Source organism: Clytia hemisphaerica, unplaced genomic scaffold, assembly GCF_902728285.1.
Source record: "Clytia hemisphaerica strain Z4C2 unplaced genomic scaffold, Clytia hemisphaerica genome assembly, whole genome shotgun sequence".
Lineage (NCBI taxonomy): Eukaryota > Metazoa > Cnidaria > Hydrozoa > Leptothecata > Clytiidae > Clytia > Clytia hemisphaerica.
Window position 1 is genome coordinate 740,650 of NW_027103855.1, and position 21,149 is coordinate 761,798.

Consider the following 21,149-nt stretch of genomic DNA (forward strand, 5'->3'; position numbering starts at 1 on the left):
GGATATCCGTTTTATTGTTCTGTATTGGACAAAGAAAAAATCCTATCTTTAAACTTCATTAATTTTTCTTCTCAACCAGAATTGAAACTTTTTTTAATCTGATAAATCCGATTAAAGATGGCCGTGTTCCTCTTTCTGACAACATCTTGCTCCACATCCGTGTCAATACCAATGTGAAAAAGGTTGTGAATTAAAATTGACGAGTAAGCAAATGATATCACTCTCATTTAAATACAAAACCTTTAATTGATTGCTTCATTCAGTCAATGTTTCAGACATCTGGATGCTTCATGTATTTATCGACAAATGAGCACCGCCAGGTGACTGGGTCTAAATTCTAATTTTCTGACTTTGTCATAATGATGCCAGTAAATTGTTGAAATATAGGATCAACTCTTGCAGTTAACTTCCCTTGAAAGATCTAGGATTGATGGGTGCATTCTCATAATGTATTGAATTGATACCCGGGGGGGGGGTAAAGCAGAAAATTAAATTTCAGTCCAACTAAGGGTCAGAAGAATAGGAAAATGGTCGTAAAGATCGCAAAATTTTCCAATTTTTTCTCCTTTTTAGTCCCGCTAAGGGTCCGAGGGTCGAAAGTCGAGGGCCATATACCCGTCAGCTTACAATCCTCCCGGATTGAATACAATAATTAATTCTTTTTTCAGTACTTTCAAATTTGGTGGTTATCGTCACATCAACAAAAAGAACAACGGTTGAACGACAATGGTCAAATGCATCACATGACTTGTTCCCAGCCTATCAGAAATCACCAATTACCAAGAAAAACATTTTGTTCAAATGTAAGAAATCAAAAAGGACTGGAGCAGACATCACTTGTCGTCAAATAAACCAATCACTGAAGCATAAACAATCACGTGTGTTTAATGTTGAGAAAGCAACAAGTGATTCAAAATCTGGACGACTTTTTCAATCAGTTTACATCTAACATACGCACCATTCGTTATTCTTTACAGCAAGTATTGGATTTTGATTTGCTTGAACAGTATCAATTACAGTTAAAAGCTCTTAAAAACGAGCGTTACAACTGTGACCACGCTCTTATTGGGGCACAAAGCCCACAAATTAAATGAAAAAAAAAACGACCGACTTATCCTCCGACTGTCACCTTGAATCCAATATTGAAACACAAAATGGACCAGAAACAAGCGCAACAATTATGGCTTGATCAAAGTCTTCGAGAAGAGCAAAAGCTAGGAGGAAAAGTCTCAAATCAATTATTAGAACCCATTCATGCACCGTTAAATGATATAATCACTAAAGTGAAACTAAAATCATTGAAAATTCCGAAATCGATACGGGCACCTCTATTGAAACCTTTAGTGACAAATATCATGCCCAAACCAAACGCACTGAAATTATCATTATCGCGACCAACAGAAGCTAGGTCGGATCAACTAATTGAACAATCTATATCACCGCAATTGGCAAGCGTCAAAACACCGATATCCACTATTTTTAACATTGTACCTACATCGAGTTCAAAGACAAAGCTACCTACCCTGTCTTTGCAAGATAATGAACCAGTATTGAAGCTGAAATCTCCAAAATTACCATCACTGCCTTTCCCAACAAGTGTCAAGCCTCAAATGAGCAGACAATCACCGAATCTTCAAACTTCTACAGACGATTACAAACAAATGTTCCCTTTGAAAAGGGTTCCTACAACTTCATCGACACTTTTGACTGAACAAAATAACCAGAAAGATGCAGATGAAATTATTGGAACAATAGGTAAGAATGATATTTTTTTATCGGAAAGCCGAAAAGAAAACTGACAGATTTTGGGAGGTTTTAGTTTACATAAAGAAAAAACAAAAACAAATAACCCTGATTTACCGATTTAACCTATATATATAAAAAGCACTATCCTGGGTATCTAAGTGGTAATCTATTTTCATTTTATTTGAATGCTTCTGCTGTTTACATCACGAAATGATGGATTTTATACTACGCATGCGCTACCTTCTTATTAGGATACAAATGGATTTAGTATGACCAGGCGGTAAACTAGAAACATCAAAATAAAGGAAAACGGTTTAGAGCCTGGATATTTAGGCTAAAATCCCGGCTAAAATACTTAGCCAGTGTGGAAAAAATGAAAAGGCTAAAAGCCAATCAGATCATCAAATCAAATCAAATCATCTTCATTCAAAGAATGGGGTTTTGTAATTATTCTTGCTCGACAATATTTTGAAATCCACTATGGTAATTTTGAAATTATCAGCGATATTCACAATGTGAATGAGAGTTCTATGAGTTTTACAATTAGGAAGACATTTTAGCACATTTTTCGGACCATGGATGCCAATCTTTTCTAGTTGACAGGGTTCTCGCTGGGTCATTGACACGGGCGTTTCTTCAATAGGAAGAAGTCAAATGTTGAAACTACGAATTCGGAAAATTTCAAGCATGAAACCATAATAAGAAAACTACACGATTTTTATAAGTATAGCGCTTATAAGCATCATCAGGCTCAAATTTAGGAAAACCTTAGCATCACTTAAGCATTGCTGAGCCCCAGTTTATAAAATTTCAAAGAATCTAATCTCCCAAATTGAAAAAAAAACATATAAGCATATTTTGGGGCTCAAAAAATAAAGGATAAGGAGGCTTACAAAAATATACATCCTCAAACGTGTAAACGTTTTATTTATAAGAACATCCAAGATCTTTGAAGACTTCGATTTTTCAATTTTCTTAATTTTTGAGTTTTAAGCCTAAAAATATTCTTAAAATGTTCTTAAGATTTTCACCATTTCAAGTTATGGAGTCCATAAAGCTTTATTGAGCGTCCGCATACATTATTTTCTTAGAAAAAACATGTAATTTAAGAAAACTATTTGCTTATATTATCCAGACTCAATGCTAAAACCAATATCATCAACAATAATCTTCAAACCAACAACTACAACCGTCATCAACAAAATCAATTATCAAAATGAAATCAAACTAGTCAAACCTACTCTACATCAACTGTTGTTGGACGCTAAGAAAAACTTATTGAATTTCGATATTTTGAATGCAAAGAATGCTGAAAAACTCCAAACTGGCGCAGTTACACCACCTTTAAATGCTGATAATGGAGAATCGATGATAAATCAAGAACCAATAGGTAGGTCGGATTTTATTAACTTAATACACCCCTTCTTATACAGACCCGGTGGGAGCCCCTCCCACTGGAAAAATTGACCAAAATATCGTCCCCAGTTAAAAAACTATTCTCCAATTTTTTCCCACTATGAAAATAAAATAAACAAATCCTCCCTGTAAATTATTGTGCTATCTTTTCACCCCCCCTTGAATTTTCTGACTTGAAAACAATGGAATTCTAATAAAAAGCAATTAAATAGAAAACATGGAAGTATCAATTCCCAACGGGTTTCAGACCGTTAATTTTACCCAAACTGGCTGAACAAATTCTACTGGGTCTGTGAGAAGGAGTGTGTTAATTTGTAGTTTGTTTTTTTGTCTGACGCCTTTATTAATTTCTCTTTTTGTTGTATATTTCTTTTTAAGTGAAATCCAGTATATATACATATTCCTATTCCTTTGTTTATGTCCAAGCTAAAAATTTCAGTATTGCGTCTGACGTTTTGATATTACAATAAGGTAAGTAGTGCATCGCATAAAAATGTTTCTACGATGGTAGTTTATACCTTCAAGACTGATAGTGATATCATCATAAGGAGTGCAAATGACAACTGGCCATTCAAATCCTGTCACATTTTTGCAACAATTAACAAATAGAATATATCCCTCCGTCAGAAGCTTGTAAGGATCCTCAGTCTCTGTAAGATCACTATTCAACTTCCATTTTTCACCAGTGCTCTGCATGAAAGTCTCGATACATGCATCATCAGGTGCAGTAATAACCAATATTCCACCTTTTGTAAATTTTCTTGCCATTGCAATAGCTTTCTCCAGAGAGTCTGCAAAAACAGATGGTTGGCCACAAGGGAAATTCTGTGGAGGCAGTGTGATACCTGCATGATCATATGAGGTTTCACGTTCATACTCCTGGTTAAGCATCATGGATGTTTCAACGATCTTTCTGCTGTTGCGTAGATTCAATTTTAAATCTAGAAATTCAAAATTCATCCTCAATTCTTGTGATATATTTCTAGCATCATAACAATACTCCTCAATGCCTGGAGCAATCCAGCAGATTTCGACCAGTGAAATCATTTTCTCAATTTCTTCCTTTGGAAATATTTTCCACTCGTCGAGAAAGATGGCCTTGATGTTGTTCTTTGTGACCATCTCTGTCAAATCTTCGTCATCTTCATCTTCAGTAATTTCCAATGAATCCAATGATGGTACACATAAACTGCTTCTCTTCTAAAATAAAAACAGATCAAACATGTCTTTAATATTCCAGGGACTATTGAATTTTGATTCCCTTTGCTCATTTTCCACAGCATCTTGAGATAAAAAAAAAGAACGCATTCTTTCTCCTAAATTCTTTCGTATATTTTACTTTGTCAGCTTAAGAGAATGGAGCATGTAGCTTTTTTATTCTCAAATCATTACGTTGCCTTTTACTTGGAAACGAAAACTAAAGTAAAAACTAACTAAAAAAAAACTTCGGCAATAATTTCCAATTGTCGGGAATAACAATCTTTATCAAATCTTCTTCATCTTCATCTTTAGTAGTATTTTCCAATGCTGGTACACATAAACTGCTTCTGTTCTAAAATAAGAACAGATCAAACATCTCTTTTTAATATTCCATGAATTTTGATTCCCTTTGCTCATTTTCCACAGCATTTTGAGATAAAAGTAAAAACATTCATGGAAATTCTTTCGTTTATTCTATTTTGTCAGCATAAGAGGATGACCTCTTTTTTTAGTCTCAAAATCAGTTCATTGCGTTGCCTTTTACTTGAAAACAAAAACTAAAGCGAAAGAGACGATGTGTTCTAATCTTTATGTTTGTGATTGACGTTTGTTTTGGTGCAATGATTTGCATTAGCCAATCACCGCGCTCTAAAGTCCATTTTAAAGCTCATTCACCACAAATCTTGATGAAAAGGATCAAAACGGTCCGCTAGCCTAGGCAGAGTCTCACACGTAGCCACGACATCTAAAATGAATACGTGCTGTGCGCAGGCTATCAGAATCTGCTCGGTGTAAAAAATATTGATAACACAAATTTATATACCTGTAGGCAAAAACAGCCATTGAATAATTCATGATATATCATGGCTATTATAACCACGGTAGAATTTCTTGTTTGATTTTGCTTTCAAAGTTAGATTTTTTGTGTCACTCTTGTTGTTTATCAAAGAAATTTATTGAAATAAATCTATTGTCAATTTCATTAACAAATTTTTATGACTCAAAGTAATCAAGAAAATCATTAAAAAAGAAACATTCGATTAAGGAAAAGAAGTTTTATGTGAAACATTCGACTATTGACATAATTAATGCTTTGCTTTTGCCTCTAGGTATATAATAAAACATATATTCAATAGGTTTTCGTTGGTTATTGGATTTATTGACCCTCGGTGATGTATATTCAACTCGGCTTCGCCTCGTTGAATATTACATCACCTTGGGTTAATTAATCTCAATAACCAACTTTTACCTATTGAATATCTGCTTATTATCGTCAACATGAAATATGAGCAATCGTCCCTCTTTCTCAATACACATAAAAGTTGTCCCAAAGAATATATTGATATTTTTAATGACTATATTAGAATCATTTTCGAATGTTTTGATGTTGATTTTTATCAATATACAAGAACTTAAAAGAAATAAACGAAACAAAGAAAAAAGACAAATAGAAAGAGAAAAGACTTTGTCGATATTTTTCAAGTTGACGATAAACAAGTTATACCGGGTGTGCCAAAAAAATAGGCCTAAAATTGAAACTTTGACGTAACTTTTTTCAGTTAGAATAGAAACTTGAAATTTTACATGCGTCTTAAGCAACCTATTTCGAAGCTTTCCTGAAAGTTTCATTCTTATAGCTTTAGTAGTTTTAAAGATATGGAGATTTTCCTAAAGGATGTGAAAATGTGCTTGTTTATAGATTTGACTGACGTCAGTTTTTTTTCTGAAGATAAATTCACTTTTTACAAAGCAGTACTTTTGATGATAAAACTAATATAAAGACAAAAAATATAATGAGTAAATCCGAGATTTGAGTTCACGAATAATGCATCTTAATTGAGGAACCATTACATTCACCAACAGTGCGAACACGACCAACAAATTGCTTCATAGATTTTCCGGCACGTTTAACTTTTGAATAATGCCAGTTCTTTGCTGGGTTCAGCTTCCATATCTCATAAGCTGTATACTCTTTCTCGATATAATGTCTGATAATCACCTTGTCTTCGTCAGAAAGAAGTGCCATTCTTCAATCTGTCTTGTGGCGATTTTTCTTCAGTAATGGTTAGAAATGCATGTTGTCTTGAACGTTAGTAAGTAAAACCATTTTGCAATAGAATGTCATCTTTTAAAATAACACTGCAATTGCATCTTTCTGATTCCAAAACAAAAACTGAAATAAACAAACGCAACTCCGGTTCGGATACTAAACGTTAGGGAACTGTGGTTGACAATTTTTTTGTTTTGACGTCAAATCTATAAACAAACACATTTTCACATCCTTTAGGAAAATCTCCATATCTTTGAAACTACTAAAGCTGTACAAATGAAACTTTGCGTAAAGCTTCGAAATAGGTTGCTAAAGACGCATGTAAAATTTCAAGTTTCTATTCTAACTGAAAAAAGTTACGTCAAAGTTTCAATTTTAGGCCTATTTTTTTTGGCACACCCGGTATAACACTTCTGCTCGAACAATATTGGATAAATATTTTTCTCTAAACTCTCTTGCCTAAAGGCTCGGAAAATAACACGAAAAATCTGAACTCGAAAAATATATCCCATATTGCACTCGGTACCGTGCGATAACTTTTAATTATTCTTAATCTTACCGGAACAAAAGATTTTACAATGATTCCATGCGGCTCCAACATATTCTTTAAGTATGATACTTGAAGACTTCGATTGTTGTCAAATAAATTGCAGTGGACATACATGATGCGACCATGAAACGATGGGTCCTGACGGCTCAACTGTAATGCCTTTTCCCGTAGCAAGAGGCTTTTTCCTGTTCCGTATCCTCCCCAGAGTATGAGTTTGTCAAACTTCGGATCAGTCGATTTGAAAGCTGGTAGCTGATTGGTTGAATAGAACAATACATTGTCTGTTGTAGAGACTGTTTCTATAGCTTTTGTAATATACTCCACCCAGTTCGTGCTTGTTATTGGCACTGAAACATGCACGCTAAAGACAATAATCCTTAAAACATTTTTAAGGTGTTCTAACGAATCTGGTAAACTGCTTTTACTGAGTAGAGGGAATCTCTTCAAAATGTTTGACAACCAGAGATTCAAGTCTACAGTCATGTTAATATAATGTTGCGTCTGGAACGGCAGAGTATCTTATTCCACGCAAATCACTGGGTAGAATTGCCATCCATTATCAAACTGATCACCTAATAGTTCTTCGAGTGACTTTCGATATTTTTCAAGTTGGGTACAGGCTTTATCTAAGGCTTCATCTGATGATGTCCGCTTTAGCTCAATACCGATGACGAGTTTTCTGGAATAAGAGAACATCAGAATGTCGAACTCTCGATGTTTCTTGTTCTTAACATTGGTCATGAATTGCGCTGATTGTAATATAACCAAATCGTCTAAGGTGTGATCATCGATGACAGCTCATCCTTAGCGTTCAGAATCCACTGGTTATAATCACGGCTATTGATGACATTGGTCTCGTTATCCAATTGAGTTTGAAGAAACTTGCCTAACTCTACAGTAAACCAATCATTCGGGTCATTTTTCATCAAATTGTCAAGTGTTTCTCTGATTTTCAAATGGACGTCATAATCAAGAATGGATTGGCCTTTGTTATATTGGGTCGATTTGAAAACGGGTGGTATGAAAAAAGGCTGGTGACGAGTTTGGTCAAATAAGAAAGATTCAGCATACTCTCTCTCCAATAGATAGTCGGCTGCTTTGATTGGATCGCTGAAAAGTAATCCATTTCCAAGATTAAATTGTGTCTTTTGACGAAGCAATGTCTCGTCACTGTTTCTTTGTATCTGTTCATATAATAATGTGTGTCGAGTACACTTTGATACATCGATCAATTCTGGTTTAAGTGAAAATATCTTTCTCATAATATCAGCCATCTTGTGTTGAAATACAAAATTATAACGTTATTCTCGAGCACGAAAAAATCACAACAAACAGCTAGAAGTCAAATATTTATATACTTGCTAAGGCGAGACCAATTTAATTTGTTGTTCTACGGGCCCGAACGACCCTATTTTCGCTAAAATCAAAAAAATAATAAAATTGAATTTCCACTACAATATATTATACACACTACTTATTTGTAAGAATCAAATTTGAAAAATTTAGAAAATCAAGCATTCCATACACTAAGATTTTATTATGATCTTCATCGAGGATAAAAAAAGTGAAAGATAATTTTTGGAAAACATTTTCGGTACTTTGCCAACCCTGATAAATGAAAAATTTATTCTTATTTTACCGACAGACCGACCCATATTTTGCTAACGATCTACCCGTAGAAAAACAAATTAAATTGGTCTCGCCTAACTTTTAAAAAGAAAGTTTATTATCATAACTTTGTTAGGCGAGACCAATTAAATTTCTTGTTCTATGGGCATATCGTTAGGAAAATAAGAGTCGGTCGGTCGGTTAAATAAAAATAAGATTTTCATTAATCAAGGAAGACTTTAAGTGATATTTTCAAATGATCTTGATCGAAAATTCATGATTCATCTTTGATGGAGTTAGTAATAAAATCTTTTGTGCATAGATTTCATGATTCTAGATTCTTTTTTCAACTTTTTTTGTAAGTGTAATTTTTTCAATGACTACTTATTGGAAATTTGTGGCACAGGAAATTCGATATTATTATATTTTCATTTGCAGCAAATACTGGGTCGGTCGCGCCCGTAGAACAACAAATTAAATTGGTCTCGCCTTATGTCTGGATCGAATTTCCCTCGTATCATCTTTTAATAAATAAATTCTATCAAGTTTCTATGGAGACAGATTGCATGTGTAGACACATATTACTATTCCGATACGAAACAGGTCAAATTAATTGAAGCAATTCTCATTCAGCCTTGTTTTCACAAACACGTAAAATGAAAAGGAAAACTACTATAAATTTAGGCTACTAACTGTACTAACATGTTTGAAGGATAACGTGCAGCTTACTAAAAAACCTTCGCGATATATTGATTTCAATTCTCTCAATTTTATGTGTTTTAAGAAGTATAGAATATGTTCAGAGGCTTGATTTCAATCCAAGTGCATCAAGTTTCTGCAATCTATCTGCAATCGAAAATATGTAAATATAGAGATGATGGATCCGATGTTAATGATGTTGAAGATGTTGATCCGATCAGCCAGGGTGCAGTACGCAATGACTACCCTCCTGAAAGACAACGTTAATCCAACGTTATATGGACGTTACGGACGTCAGATGGACGTCAAAACAACATTGTTTGCTAGCTGGGTATGAGTCCCAATAAGGACAAAATACATACACCTGCTCTGCTACCCAAATCTTCTGAGTGAACATAATTGATTATCATATTTTCACCCAACCCTTTGAAAGAAGTTCTAAATGATTATTTAATTGCCATGCGAGTCATTTTTTTCAGGTGCATGGTCACTAGGCCAAGAAATAATCAAAAAACCGAAAATAAATGTTTCTTCGAGTACCCTGAGTATCAGAAGTTGAGTTTTCAAAGAATATAATCAACCTCTGAGGGGCAATAATAGGAATTTTTTCGCGCATGTGTCAATCTAATCACTGTAGAAAGATTCTAAGATCTAACAAATATTACCTTATTAATGTCTAGCAGACTTTATCAGTATGCAGTTTACTATTTACAAATTCCCCAGAAACCTCCAAATGTAATTGAAATGACTTTTTTTCGAAATAAATTTTTTACATGATTCCTAAATGTATAACAGTAATTACTAAACTATTAGTTTTGGTAATGTTACTTTATTGGAATGGAAATAATAGGCAAATCTTTATGTTATGATTCTCTATCACTGAATCTTTTTGAAAAGCATTGATGACATTTTTAAGTTGTGTTTTCAACGACGGGGATAAAAATATCAACTTTGAACTTCATCCAAGATCTTGGATGGCTGTCATGGTTACTTTTCTCTGCGTTGATTGCGCGCTGAATAGAATCTCGATTGGTCGACACAGGTCAATATTTGATTTTGGCCTGTGCTTTTCACGGTATTCTTCTAGTAGTCTTAACAAGTTCTGAAGGTATAGTCTTGGTACTCTCAAGGTGTCTATTAATTTTTTGTTTTATCAACCCTCCTCGATTTTTTTGGGAGAATGAAGCCTTTTATTGATTTTTATATTTTTTCTAGGCAAAACCCTTCTATTTAAGGATATAAAAACAGTACCGTTGTGGTAGGGTCCCTTTCGGCGTTTCCTGTAATCAGCCGCTAAAGGGGGAGCCCACCTACCACCCCTCATCCTCCCACAACCAACAAGTATTTTTCTCTTACAGAAATGATTAAAGGGGTAACCAATGAAGATGTATTTCCAAATGTGCAACCGGGTAAGTCTTAACTTCAAAAATTGAATGTCAATATTTGTAAATTCCAATCAGGGGCTTTAAGCAGTAGCGTTCTCAGGGGTGTCGGAAAATTTGTGTAGGAGAGCGCAACTTTGTTACGAAGTTATTATCTTTTATTAATGTTATGAATAGATGAATAGATAGTTACTTTTTTATATAAATCTGCTCCCCTACACCCCTGAGAAGGCTACTGCTTTAAGTAAAATTGGCCTTGAATGTGTAATAAATTGTTGTTGGTATTTCACAAGAAATGCTTAGAAAATAAAAAAAATTAAGGTGATTTGTCGAAAAACATTTCAATATATAAGGGGGGGGGGCTTGGGAAATAACAGCACAGTACATAAATGGAATTTCAAATTGAGAGGGGAGAAATGAAAAAGGGATAATTTGCTGTTTAAGGGAGGGGGATGGAAAATATGGATGAAACCACGTGACTGATTAAATACCCATCAGTTGGAGCCACTAGAGCTACTCTGTCCATCTCAAGCTCAGGACTGTTGAAGCAAATATAGCGCATATTTGCTAATTAACCCACAGAAGCAATCTGTCCAAAGAACAAACAACTGGCGTGGTGGAAAACAAAGGGGTGAGAGAATGGTATTGACTACTCTTGTCTCCCGAATAGACGGGGGGGGGGTCCTAATAAGCAGGGGGGCAGGAAAATTTTCTAAATTCTAATAAGCGGGGGGGAAGCGGGGGGGGATGGAATAAGAGGGGGGGGGGGGGTAATTTGAAGACAGAATTTTTTCTAACTGGTATCAATTTCAACAACAAAAAATAAACTTTAACAAATGAGCACGTAAAATAAGAACCAATACTAACAAAAAGGAAAATTTTAACAAGTTTAAGGTCTATCTACACTGTGATAAAATATTGAATTATTCGAATTTAATTAGTGGGGGGGGGTCTTAATAAGAGCGGGGGGATGGATTTTTTTGTCTCTTAACAATTAGTGGGGGACGTCTATTCGGGAGACAAGAGTAATGAAATTGCCGGCACCGAGTTGTGGTCTACTTATAAATATGGTGATTTTTTCTATTCCTTCTGTCAGGGACAGAGTAGGTCTATCTGCTCTTTTACCTTATTATACGAATATTACTAGTCATTTTATCAACACGAATTGAAAAATTTCGTCTTAATAAAAACCCCTTAATTAAAACCAGCCGTGGTGTCCTTGAAAAAGCAAATAAAATTCGTGCTAATTTTTTGCGTGTTAATTTCAAGGCCGTTGAATACTTGCCTAGTAATATTTTTGTAATAAGGTATATAAGATATCTGTGGTCGGACTCAAGCATAATATTGTGTATATATATCTTCACTTCAAATTGATCTTTTAATTCTTTATACCACACTCTTATATCACAGGTATAACTTGGAGAATAGGGATGAATTTAATGAGGAATTTTGATGATCAACTACGAAACCCGGCATCAAAGATCTTTCAATTGCTGAAAACACACATTGAACGAGAGGTAAGCTAAAATTATCATATTCCTCAATTCTTTTCAATGATTACTACTTTTAGTGGGACCAAGGCCGACAAGAAAAAAATAAATTTGTGTTTATAATTACACCGCCTGATCATGTCTCAGCGAACTGTTTAGAATACCTCTCAAAGTTGAGCTTGACTTTAAGGGGAGGATATCATTACCAAACGGGATGGGAAATCTCTCGTGTTTAAAACCTTTCCAGCTCGCAACATGTTTTGAAAAATGTGAAAACTTCGAACTTTTTTTTTGAAATCCAAAACTTTAAGCGAACATAAAATCTTGTATTTTGAGAGTTAGAAAATGGCTATGGTACAATTAGAAAGATATTTTTCTACTCTTTCAAGAAACATCCTGTTTATGTTCTTTTAAACCAAGTGGTCAGGAGTTATAGCTTCAAGTCGGGGACACAGTATATTTGCTAATTTTGAACGCATATACACGTCATTTGGGTATGAAGGGTTCATTGTTAGAATTTTGAAATTATATCGTTTAAAGTTTATTAGTGTGAGGGTTTTCCAATCAGGACGATATCTAAGTGTACTTTTCTCACCATTCGATTTGTCCAATTGAGTGGTTAGCTCATCAGGTCTTTGATATATGGTTTTCAATTTGTTACTGGTTAATTTTAAGCATAAATCAAACTTCAAATTATCTCGCAGTTTTCTATGGTGTATTCTTGCTTAAAATTTCAAGCTAATGGTTCATTAAGTAAGTAGTAAGTATATTCATGTGGCTGTCGGCGGAGCCGGGAGTGAGGGAGTTTATCCCCTTTTATATTTGTGCTAGACCTGGGAGATCGAATGCTGAGGTGGGGCGCCACACTTACTCTCAGCTCCCAGTAACTTACCGCCTAGATCAGATTACCTAATCTAAGCTACTCATCCGCTGAGTTGATGGTGACCGGGGATCGAACCCACATACCTTAGATTGCAAGGCGAATGCTCTACCGACTGAGCTACCCGGCCAATAATGGTTCATTAACGTGTGAATAATGTAGTCTCTTTTTTCGTACACTGAATCGTTTCCCCTTAAATCCATGTCAGATAATGAGTCACTTGAGACAGAAAAGACAAAGAAAACATACTTAAAAAACGACATTAAGAGATGCTAAATTTGCCGTAGGGTAATGGCTACGGCAAATGGAAAGGTCTTAATGACCATTTTTGAGAAAAATCCTTTCTTTTTTTATAGAAGTATATTTCTCAGGTCTATTGACCTCTATGAAACAATCTTTTATAATTACAATAAAATAAAGCTTATTTTCCCATTCCATTGCAAGTTCTTCTTTAAACTTACTTACAATGCCCCATGGTATTCACAACCTTGACGCCTAAACTATTCCAGGGATCGATTTTTTTCTTTACTCTCTGAAGTATCTAACATGACATCAAGACAAAATGATTTCGTGTACGAAAACCTTACGCTAAACAAAAGAAGGACTACTATCAAAATTACCCCTCCCCCTTTGGAATTAATTATGACATTTCAGGGATGTGTAAGCGCGCCCATTTCTCTTTTTGAAATCATCGAATGTTGATTGATCAGAATAGATCAGCAATTACGGTATTAATTAATTGGGATTCGGATTCATTCTCCCTGAGTTATATTTAAACCCAGGATAATGAAAACCCACCTCATTAAGTCTTACGTCAATTTGATTTGATTATTAAGAATAGATATTGTTGCTAAAACGTTTTTCCTTTCTCTGAGATCACATTTTCAGGAAGAATTTAATTTTTTTACCACGGCAATGATCCATCAAATAATGGAGGATTTAATTTTAGACACAAAAGATTTTTAATTTTATTATTATTTATACTTTCTTTAGAGTTGGTACCACAAAAATATTTATAAAGTACTACTTAGTTAAAACAAACATGACATCGAATATTTATTTATAGAAAAAGGGCTTATACTAATACAGTAGTACTGTATACCATACCTGGATTTAAAAACCGATTAATATTTTTTGTTTCTAAAAACCGGATCTTCTAAAATCATAATCATCGAGTTTAAAGCCTCCAAGTGGCTAGAGATGAAACCTTTTGAAGAGAATTGAAGCCACTCCCATCTGAAACACCCTGAGACGCCGTGTCCCGTGTGGTTTTTACACACAATTGCTAGAATATAAAATCTTTTGCCAGTTTTCACTTTTTCTTGTTTGAAAAATGTTGAAGTTTCCTCTCTAGCACTCGGGCTTTTCGATAATCACACTTATACCTTATACCTCTCATGTTAGATTTCTTGACAAACTTGATTTTCATTTCCTGTCATTTTGTATTTTTCTAGATGATGAAACTTTATAATAGCAATGAATCATTTTTGAAATGTCAAATCAAAAAATTCCTACCAACCAAATTAAGGTATGATCTGTTATTTTGCATTTTTCCAGATTTTTTTTTGTTTAACCCAGTTTGTTTTAACTTTAAAACAGGTTTTCGTAGGGCACCCCTTACATCAGGGCAAATTTCCGATGTTTGACAGCGAATCTTATAGTTATATCCCATATCATATCAAAGAAGTTTTTGCGATCTCTTTAGATTTAACTCTACATATGGGGGGGGGGGGTACTACTCTTAATAAATTTTATGATCATTTCGAATTTGAATCGAAGTCCTAAAGTTTGAATTCATGGAAATGAGGTTGCTAAGATGATACAGGGATATGTTATAGCGGAGCTGGATAACGCACATTTAAAAAAGCCTTGTTCTATCTCTGTTCCTGACATTAAAATTTGATATGAAATTTAACTTTTTTAATTACAAACTCGTGAAATTTGGATTTCCTCTTAGCCAATGATTCTGCTGCTGCATTTATCGTTCACGATTAAAAACTTTTAATTATCAAGAGGATCTGTAAAACATTGGTGAATGACAATTAAAAAAAATGAAAAACATTGTTTTCATTAGTAAAGTCATAAGAAGTTTCTTCTCTAAGATTATAAATAGTACTTTTCATTTGAAATACCGCGCTACACCGCAGGGTGCCTCACTTTCTAACTGATATTTTCAGATAGCAAGTCGGTATGTCTGATTATGGAAAAAATTTCAAGTCAATTGAAACAATATTTGTCAAAATATTTACATCCGAAATTTTAAAAGAGAAATCATGAAAGCTTCTCAAATTCATAACACACGCTGATAAAAATAGATTTCATTTACAAGGAAGCTTTTGGGGTATCTTCTACAAATATTATTTTGATGAAAAGCGGGAACATCATAGCAAAATATGTGCAAACGCACTGCATGAATACTTTGTCTGCTTCATTTTTCTTATAAAAACAGAACACTCAAGGGGACAGAGATGGATTTCTATTATCAACAGTTTACAATAGAAAAGACAAAGAAGCAATCCGCTAAGGAATTCTCGTCCTTCATCCAGCTCCGCTATAACATATCCCTGGATGATACGGATCGGTTAACGGCGTATACACTTTTTCGACCGTCGCCGCCAATTGCCGCGCGTGTAACCCCCAAACTCGATCCAATCCTTTTTGAAACTTTTTTCTATTGTCGATAGGTGCGAAAAAATGACTGGGACGGTTTTAGGGTGGTAAAACGGACAAAAAAACGCCCGCGCGGCAATTGGCGGCTACGGATCGGTTAACGGCGTATTTCACCAGAAAAATGCTAAGAATTTTTACCCTCGACAAGAATTAAATTTTTTAGACATTTCTGTTACCATTGTAAAGTGTCTATAAGATTAAACTGTTCTCTTTAGAAAGACGGTACCTCCGCTCCTCCTTTTGACCAATTCTTTGCAAAAATAACAGGATTTATTTTCCAAACTTTAAAAATAGATCATATTGACATTTTATTCCTAAAACGTCATTTGACATATAAGTCACAAATAAGTGATTTTGACTGACATTTTGTAAACGATCTAAATGCTACAGTCAGACAACAAGAAAAAACAGACGGACGAAATGTATGAACCTTCCCTGAGCATATATTTTTGTCCTAAGCCAGATCACAACACTAGGAGGTTTGAGCGACATTCCACATTCTGAGCTACCTTGTCAAAAATATATTTTACCAAAATGGGAGAAAATTCTATTTAAAACTGGCTTGCTGGCTTTTTGAAACCATTTCTTTTGACTGCCGTAACACTTTGTCTTAAGAGTTCGGATATTTGGCTTCTAATGGGCCTTCCAATAAGTTTCTTCCTTTGGATCTAGAATCAAAGTCATAATATTTGAGAAAAAAGGGAAGTTCCCACGAAATCTTACAACTACAAACGATTTGGAAGCGCTCTAAATTAGGTTGGACGGGTAGAGTTTCTCTGAGTTTTAACGCTAGGCTTAATATATTTCGACCCTGATTGTATTCTACTGTTGCTAAAGTTGAGGGGAATCATTTAAGGTTAAAAAGAGAATATTACAATATTTTAGTAATAAGCACCTTGTAAATCGAATAACACGGTGGTAAAAAGTAACTGTATTGTGCCCACATAGACTAAGCATGCGAGGTTATGTTTAGGTTTACAGAGTCTTGTAGAATCGTCAAAATGCCTTCAAACTTGGTAGGTAAATTCAAAATAATAACAGAAAAATTTTTATCTTTAGAATTTTTGGATTTCCCGATTTCCCGATTTTGAAAATCGGGAAAACCTCATTTTTATCCCCGTTTTTGGTAAAAATCAGACCTAGCAGAAAATTGAAGGCCTTCATTGAGTAAGTCTCAAGATAGAAAATTTTCTTTTAACCATAACTTCCTTCATGTCAATTTTCAGCTTTAAAGCATATCGGGAACATACAGTTTAAACTCTGCAATTCGTTTTTTTACCATATAAGGTCATACCTTTAATTCTAAATTTCTTGAGTTTAACAAAAGCTGAAGTTAAAAGTGACCCCATTTTTAAGCACTACTCGTCATGATCTATCGTTTGGAAATGTTGGTTTAAGCATGGTACCAACTTCAAATTTTCGTTTAATTTTTGATGACGTATTTTTTGTTCACGTGATGACTTTTTTTTCAAAAAAATTTTTGATTTTTTTTGGAAAAAAGTTTGAAAAATATTTAGGGCAAAAAAAATTATTCTAAGGCTATAAGAATGATAAAGAACAGGATAATGGATTTAAGTCATTATGTAAGTGGTAATAAAAAAGCCTATTTTGACCACCGTGTAAAATAAATCTATAATAACTTATCATAACATTCTTTAAATATTTTTTTTACAGTAATGGAATAAAAGTTGTGATGGAATTACAATTCTCAAAACCGTCCATCGATAACTTGTTAAAACTCCGAATGAAAATTTACAGTGGCTCCTTTGGTCAAATGGAAACAGATCCAAATAGTTTTGAAATACGAAAATGAAAAGAGTTTAATCTTATTTTTCTGGACGGTTTGTTTAATGGTTTTATAGACTCAAAGTCGTCCAAGGGAACAATGGCCAATATAACGACCACATAAGAATCACCGCAATTTTGACAAATTTTGAAGGTATTTTCGACAATATTTAGAAATTCCAATACACTAATTAATGAAATATTTCAAATGTTTCACCAACCAGAAACACTCCTTTCTCACAGACCTGGTGGGAACACCTTTCATTGGAAAAATTGGCCAAAATATTATTGCCAGTTGAAAATTATACTCCAATTTGGTCCTCGTTGAAAATAATCAAATAAGCAAATCCTCACTGTAAAACTTTGTGCTATTTTCTTCCATTTTTCCAGCCATAAGAACATAGGAATATCAGTCCCACATGGGAATACTACACGCTTTTTTTAATAAAAATACACTTCATAAGAATGCCCATGATGAAAATGGCCAAAAAATTAAGAATAATGCTAAGAATATTACCATCATGGAGTTTCGCTACTCAAGCTAAGAATGCCATTTTCAATTATAAATTATCAATTACCCCCAAGTAAGGCTCACTCCTTTCACAAAAATGCCATTTTATGCTTGAAACGTATCTACTAAATGTTAAATCTAGTCTGAATTAGAATCTAAGAATGCTGTTAGAATATTTTAGGATGATTTTCCCAAAAAAGTTAAGAATATCCATGATGAAATAGATTTACACCATTCTTATAAAAGAAAAAGCGTGTATCAGACCCCATCGAGTTTCAGTGCGTTGTTTTTACCCCCCCCCCTCAACTGGCTGGAACAATACTACTTGGCCTGTTAGAAAGGCGGGGTGTACAGAAAAACCTGGCACATGCGCCTTAGATGAAACGAATAGTATTCGGCACCAAATAACGAAAAGAAATGTCGGTATTATTGAATTAACCGTTTAGAATCTTGACCGCTAATTGTATAATCGAATCCAAGTAAACGTATGTTGTTGTTTTTTTGTCCAATGAAAATTGACTCAACTATTTATTATTGCTGTCCACAATTTGTGATTGATTTAATTTTATGTTCCGGTAATGGCTTTATAATGGTTTTGCTTGGTATTTTTATGATAACCACGTGCAAAGGTCGGCATATTTTTCATGCTCTTTGCAAAAAAACAAACATAATTTTTAGAATTGAAATGCCCCTGGTGTCATTATTAATGCTAAGCACTGAAGGCAGGGTGCCTATCACCAAACATGTGTATAGTTTTGCATTTAATTCATCTTTTATCAATCTAACTTTCAAAAATAATTAAAATGATAATCGTGAGAGCTTATTGGTTGACTTGGATTAATTACATCATAAATGATGAGATTTAGCAAATCAGTTTGATTGGGATATTGAGCAGAGTTTTTTAAAGTTAAAGAAATGTATACGTTTTATTATAAGAACAAACTATATAAGAACATAAGGCTTCCATGGCCAAAATCTGAAAAACAACTTAAGAACATTTTAAGGCTTTGTGGACTCTAAAGCACCCGACTTTTTAAGAAAATGGACAAAAGATTTCACATTAAGGTAAAATAAAGAACATGTTAAGAATATTTTTAGGATTAAAACTCAGTTAAGAACATCCGAAGGCTTCAAAAATTTTGGATGTTCTTATAAAAAAGGTGTATTTTGTGACGAGTTCTCCCGAGCTGTTTCTGTATCAAACATTACCCCATTAATACATAAAAATATGTTTACATACAAGTCAAATCTATCGAATCAAATCTTCCCAAAACAAAAGGTCATTGACCCAGTTCCTAATCAAATTTATTCTCCAGAGTAAGTTTTGTCATTTTCATCAATGTTATTTTTAGAACAGCATAATTACGGTCAAAATTTGCGTAAACAACTTTTTTCCTTTGAGATCGAACTCAATCTAATTTTTACCGCCTTTTCACTGACCTCTTAAAATTTCAACTGGAGTAAGATTAGGCAAGGCTCTTGTTTCTTGCTTCAAAGCCATTTAAAAGTCGATTCAATAACTTATCATTTCACAGGTCCAAAATAAAAACAAAAAAACAATATGGCTACCGCGAAAACTCAGGCTTAGCCTGTTTTTCAAGCTGAATTGAAAAAAATTAATTAATGCCTCTGAAAACTTTTTTCGGTGAGTCGTGACCACTCCATTCTTTATTTTAGAGTTCCGCTTAATCAATATAAAACCTCAAACTTAAAATTGTTAATAATTAAAACAGTTAAAATTTTACTACATAGCGTTTAACTTTTGATACTTCTGATATATAAAATACACGTTTTTTTAAACAAGAACATCAAAAATAACGAGTTTTTTAACTTTTTGATTTTTAACTTTTTGATCTTAAAATGTTCTTATTTTCACCATTTAGTGGGTATTTTTGTCCATTTTCCTAAGAAATCGGGTGTTTTAGAGTATCTGCAGACCCTTTGAAGCGTTATGTTCTCATATAGTTTTTTCTTATATAAACAACGTGTATCTGTGATCGTGATCCCTTCCAAATTTTCCTTTTTTTGATTGAACACCCACTCGTAGATGGCATTCAATTTTGTCACATCAGGAACATAGATCTCGTACTTTAATGCAGACAATAAAAAATGAATATCGCAAGAAATATAGTTTCGAAATATAAACCCGCGCAGCTTCTGATTGGTCAAGCGCTGAAATTCAATTTTAATGTCACGTGACCTAGGTAGGATTTCCTACCTAACCACGGCACACTTTTTAGCAAAAGTACGACATCTAGCCCTTCGTAGCCTGTAACTACAGTAGAGGAAAACTGTTAAGAATAACATATATCTTCCGTAAAAAGAAATTGAAGAGGAAGCAGGGGGTAATTATAAAGAGGTAGCCATTTTGTAATTAGATTTAAATCCCATGTGACTACCACATGTCGTAAGATGTTCATTAAAATAGAAAGGAAAATAATCATTAATTCTTTGTCAACTACATTTTTCCTGTCAGCCTTTCTATTATTTTAGTCATTGACAAAGAGGCAAAATAGTTCTAAAAATGTAACTTCTAGAGCATTTACAATGCTAAACCCCCACCCATAATAATTTGGAGTGATGTAATTATATTTTTTACCTTTTTTAAATTCATAAAGATTTTCTCTTTAAGATTATCTTTTAAAAGTTTTGTAATATATTAAATAATATTTTTAATTACATTTACACGAAAAGAAATAAATTCTATACACAAAAAATATCGTTTTAAAAATTAAAATTAGAAATTTCCACGTCAAAAAATATAATGTTAAAATTCTCTTTAAAATTTAAAAAAAAAAATCTAGATACGTTCAAAACCAGAAAGTTCAAAAGTAAACATAAAAGCTTGTTGTCTCGTTCAGTCAAACGAAAAGGAAGCAAGTATTTGATCATTTTGATGAACTATATCCTACACGTTTTTTATAATTTTAAGCCTATAAAATGTTCTTAGCATGTTCACCATTTTGTCCATTTACCTAAGAAATGGGATGTTTTTGAGTTCCCAAAGTCTTGAAATGTTCTTAACTTGTTTTAAAAATTTTGGCCTCCGAAGCCTTACGTTCTTATATAGTTTGTTCTTATAAAAAAGTTCGCAAACAATGATAAAAAAAGCAGAAATATATTTTGAAACCATAAACCACATTAATGTCAATGGCAACAAGG

The 21,149-nt window shown here is 33.7% G+C and overlaps 2 protein-coding genes across 3 annotated transcripts; one reads left to right on the forward strand and one right to left on the reverse strand.

Moving 5' to 3' along the window:
* The first annotated feature begins 666 nt into the window (after positions 1 to 666).
* Positions 667 to 17,591, forward strand: LOC136808206 (uncharacterized). Its single transcript, XM_067064743.1, has 6 exons — positions 667 to 1,755; positions 2,882 to 3,136; positions 10,628 to 10,678; positions 12,062 to 12,168; positions 14,476 to 14,549; positions 17,366 to 17,591. The coding sequence occupies exons 1-6, from the start codon at positions 1,155 to 1,157 to the stop codon at positions 17,502 to 17,504; spliced, it is 1,227 nt and encodes a 408-aa protein (XP_066920844.1). The 5' UTR covers positions 667 to 1,154; the 3' UTR covers positions 17,505 to 17,591.
* Positions 3,546 to 7,539, reverse strand: LOC136808205 (uncharacterized). 2 transcript variants are annotated; one of them, XM_067064742.1, is made up of 2 exons: positions 6,972 to 7,539; positions 3,546 to 4,362 (listed from the first exon to the last, which is right to left on the reverse strand). In XM_067064742.1, exons 1-2 carry the CDS (start codon positions 7,443 to 7,445, stop codon positions 3,598 to 3,600), a joined length of 1,239 nt encoding a protein of 412 aa, XP_066920843.1. In that variant the 5' UTR covers positions 7,446 to 7,539; the 3' UTR covers positions 3,546 to 3,597. The 2 variants fall into 2 exon arrangements, 1 of the variants encoding a protein (XP_066920843.1); XR_010846841.1 differs by lacking the exon at positions 3,546 to 4,362 and adding an exon at positions 4,642 to 4,714 and having other exon boundaries at positions 6,972 to 7,057.
* Positions 17,592 to 21,149: the final 3,558 nt, after the last annotated feature.

Coding starts and splice junctions, on each gene's coding strand:
- LOC136808206 (XM_067064743.1), top strand. CDS start 1,155: ATGGACCAGAAACAAGCGCAACAATTATGGCTTGATCAAAGTCTTCGA. Junction 1,756..2,881: donor TGAAATTATTGGAACAATAG/GTAAGAATGATA, acceptor TATATTATCCAG/ACTCAATGCTAAAACCAATA. Junction 12,169..14,475: donor AAACACACATTGAACGAGAG/GTAAGCTAAAAT, acceptor GTATTTTTCTAG/ATGATGAAACTTTATAATAG.
- LOC136808205 (XM_067064742.1), bottom strand. CDS start 7,445: ATGACTGTAGACTTGAATCTCTGGTTGTCAAACATTTTGAAGAGATTC. Junction 4,363..6,971: donor TTGTAAAATCTTTTGTTCCG/GTAAGATTAAGA, acceptor TTTTTATTTTAG/AAGAGAAGCAGTTTATGTGT.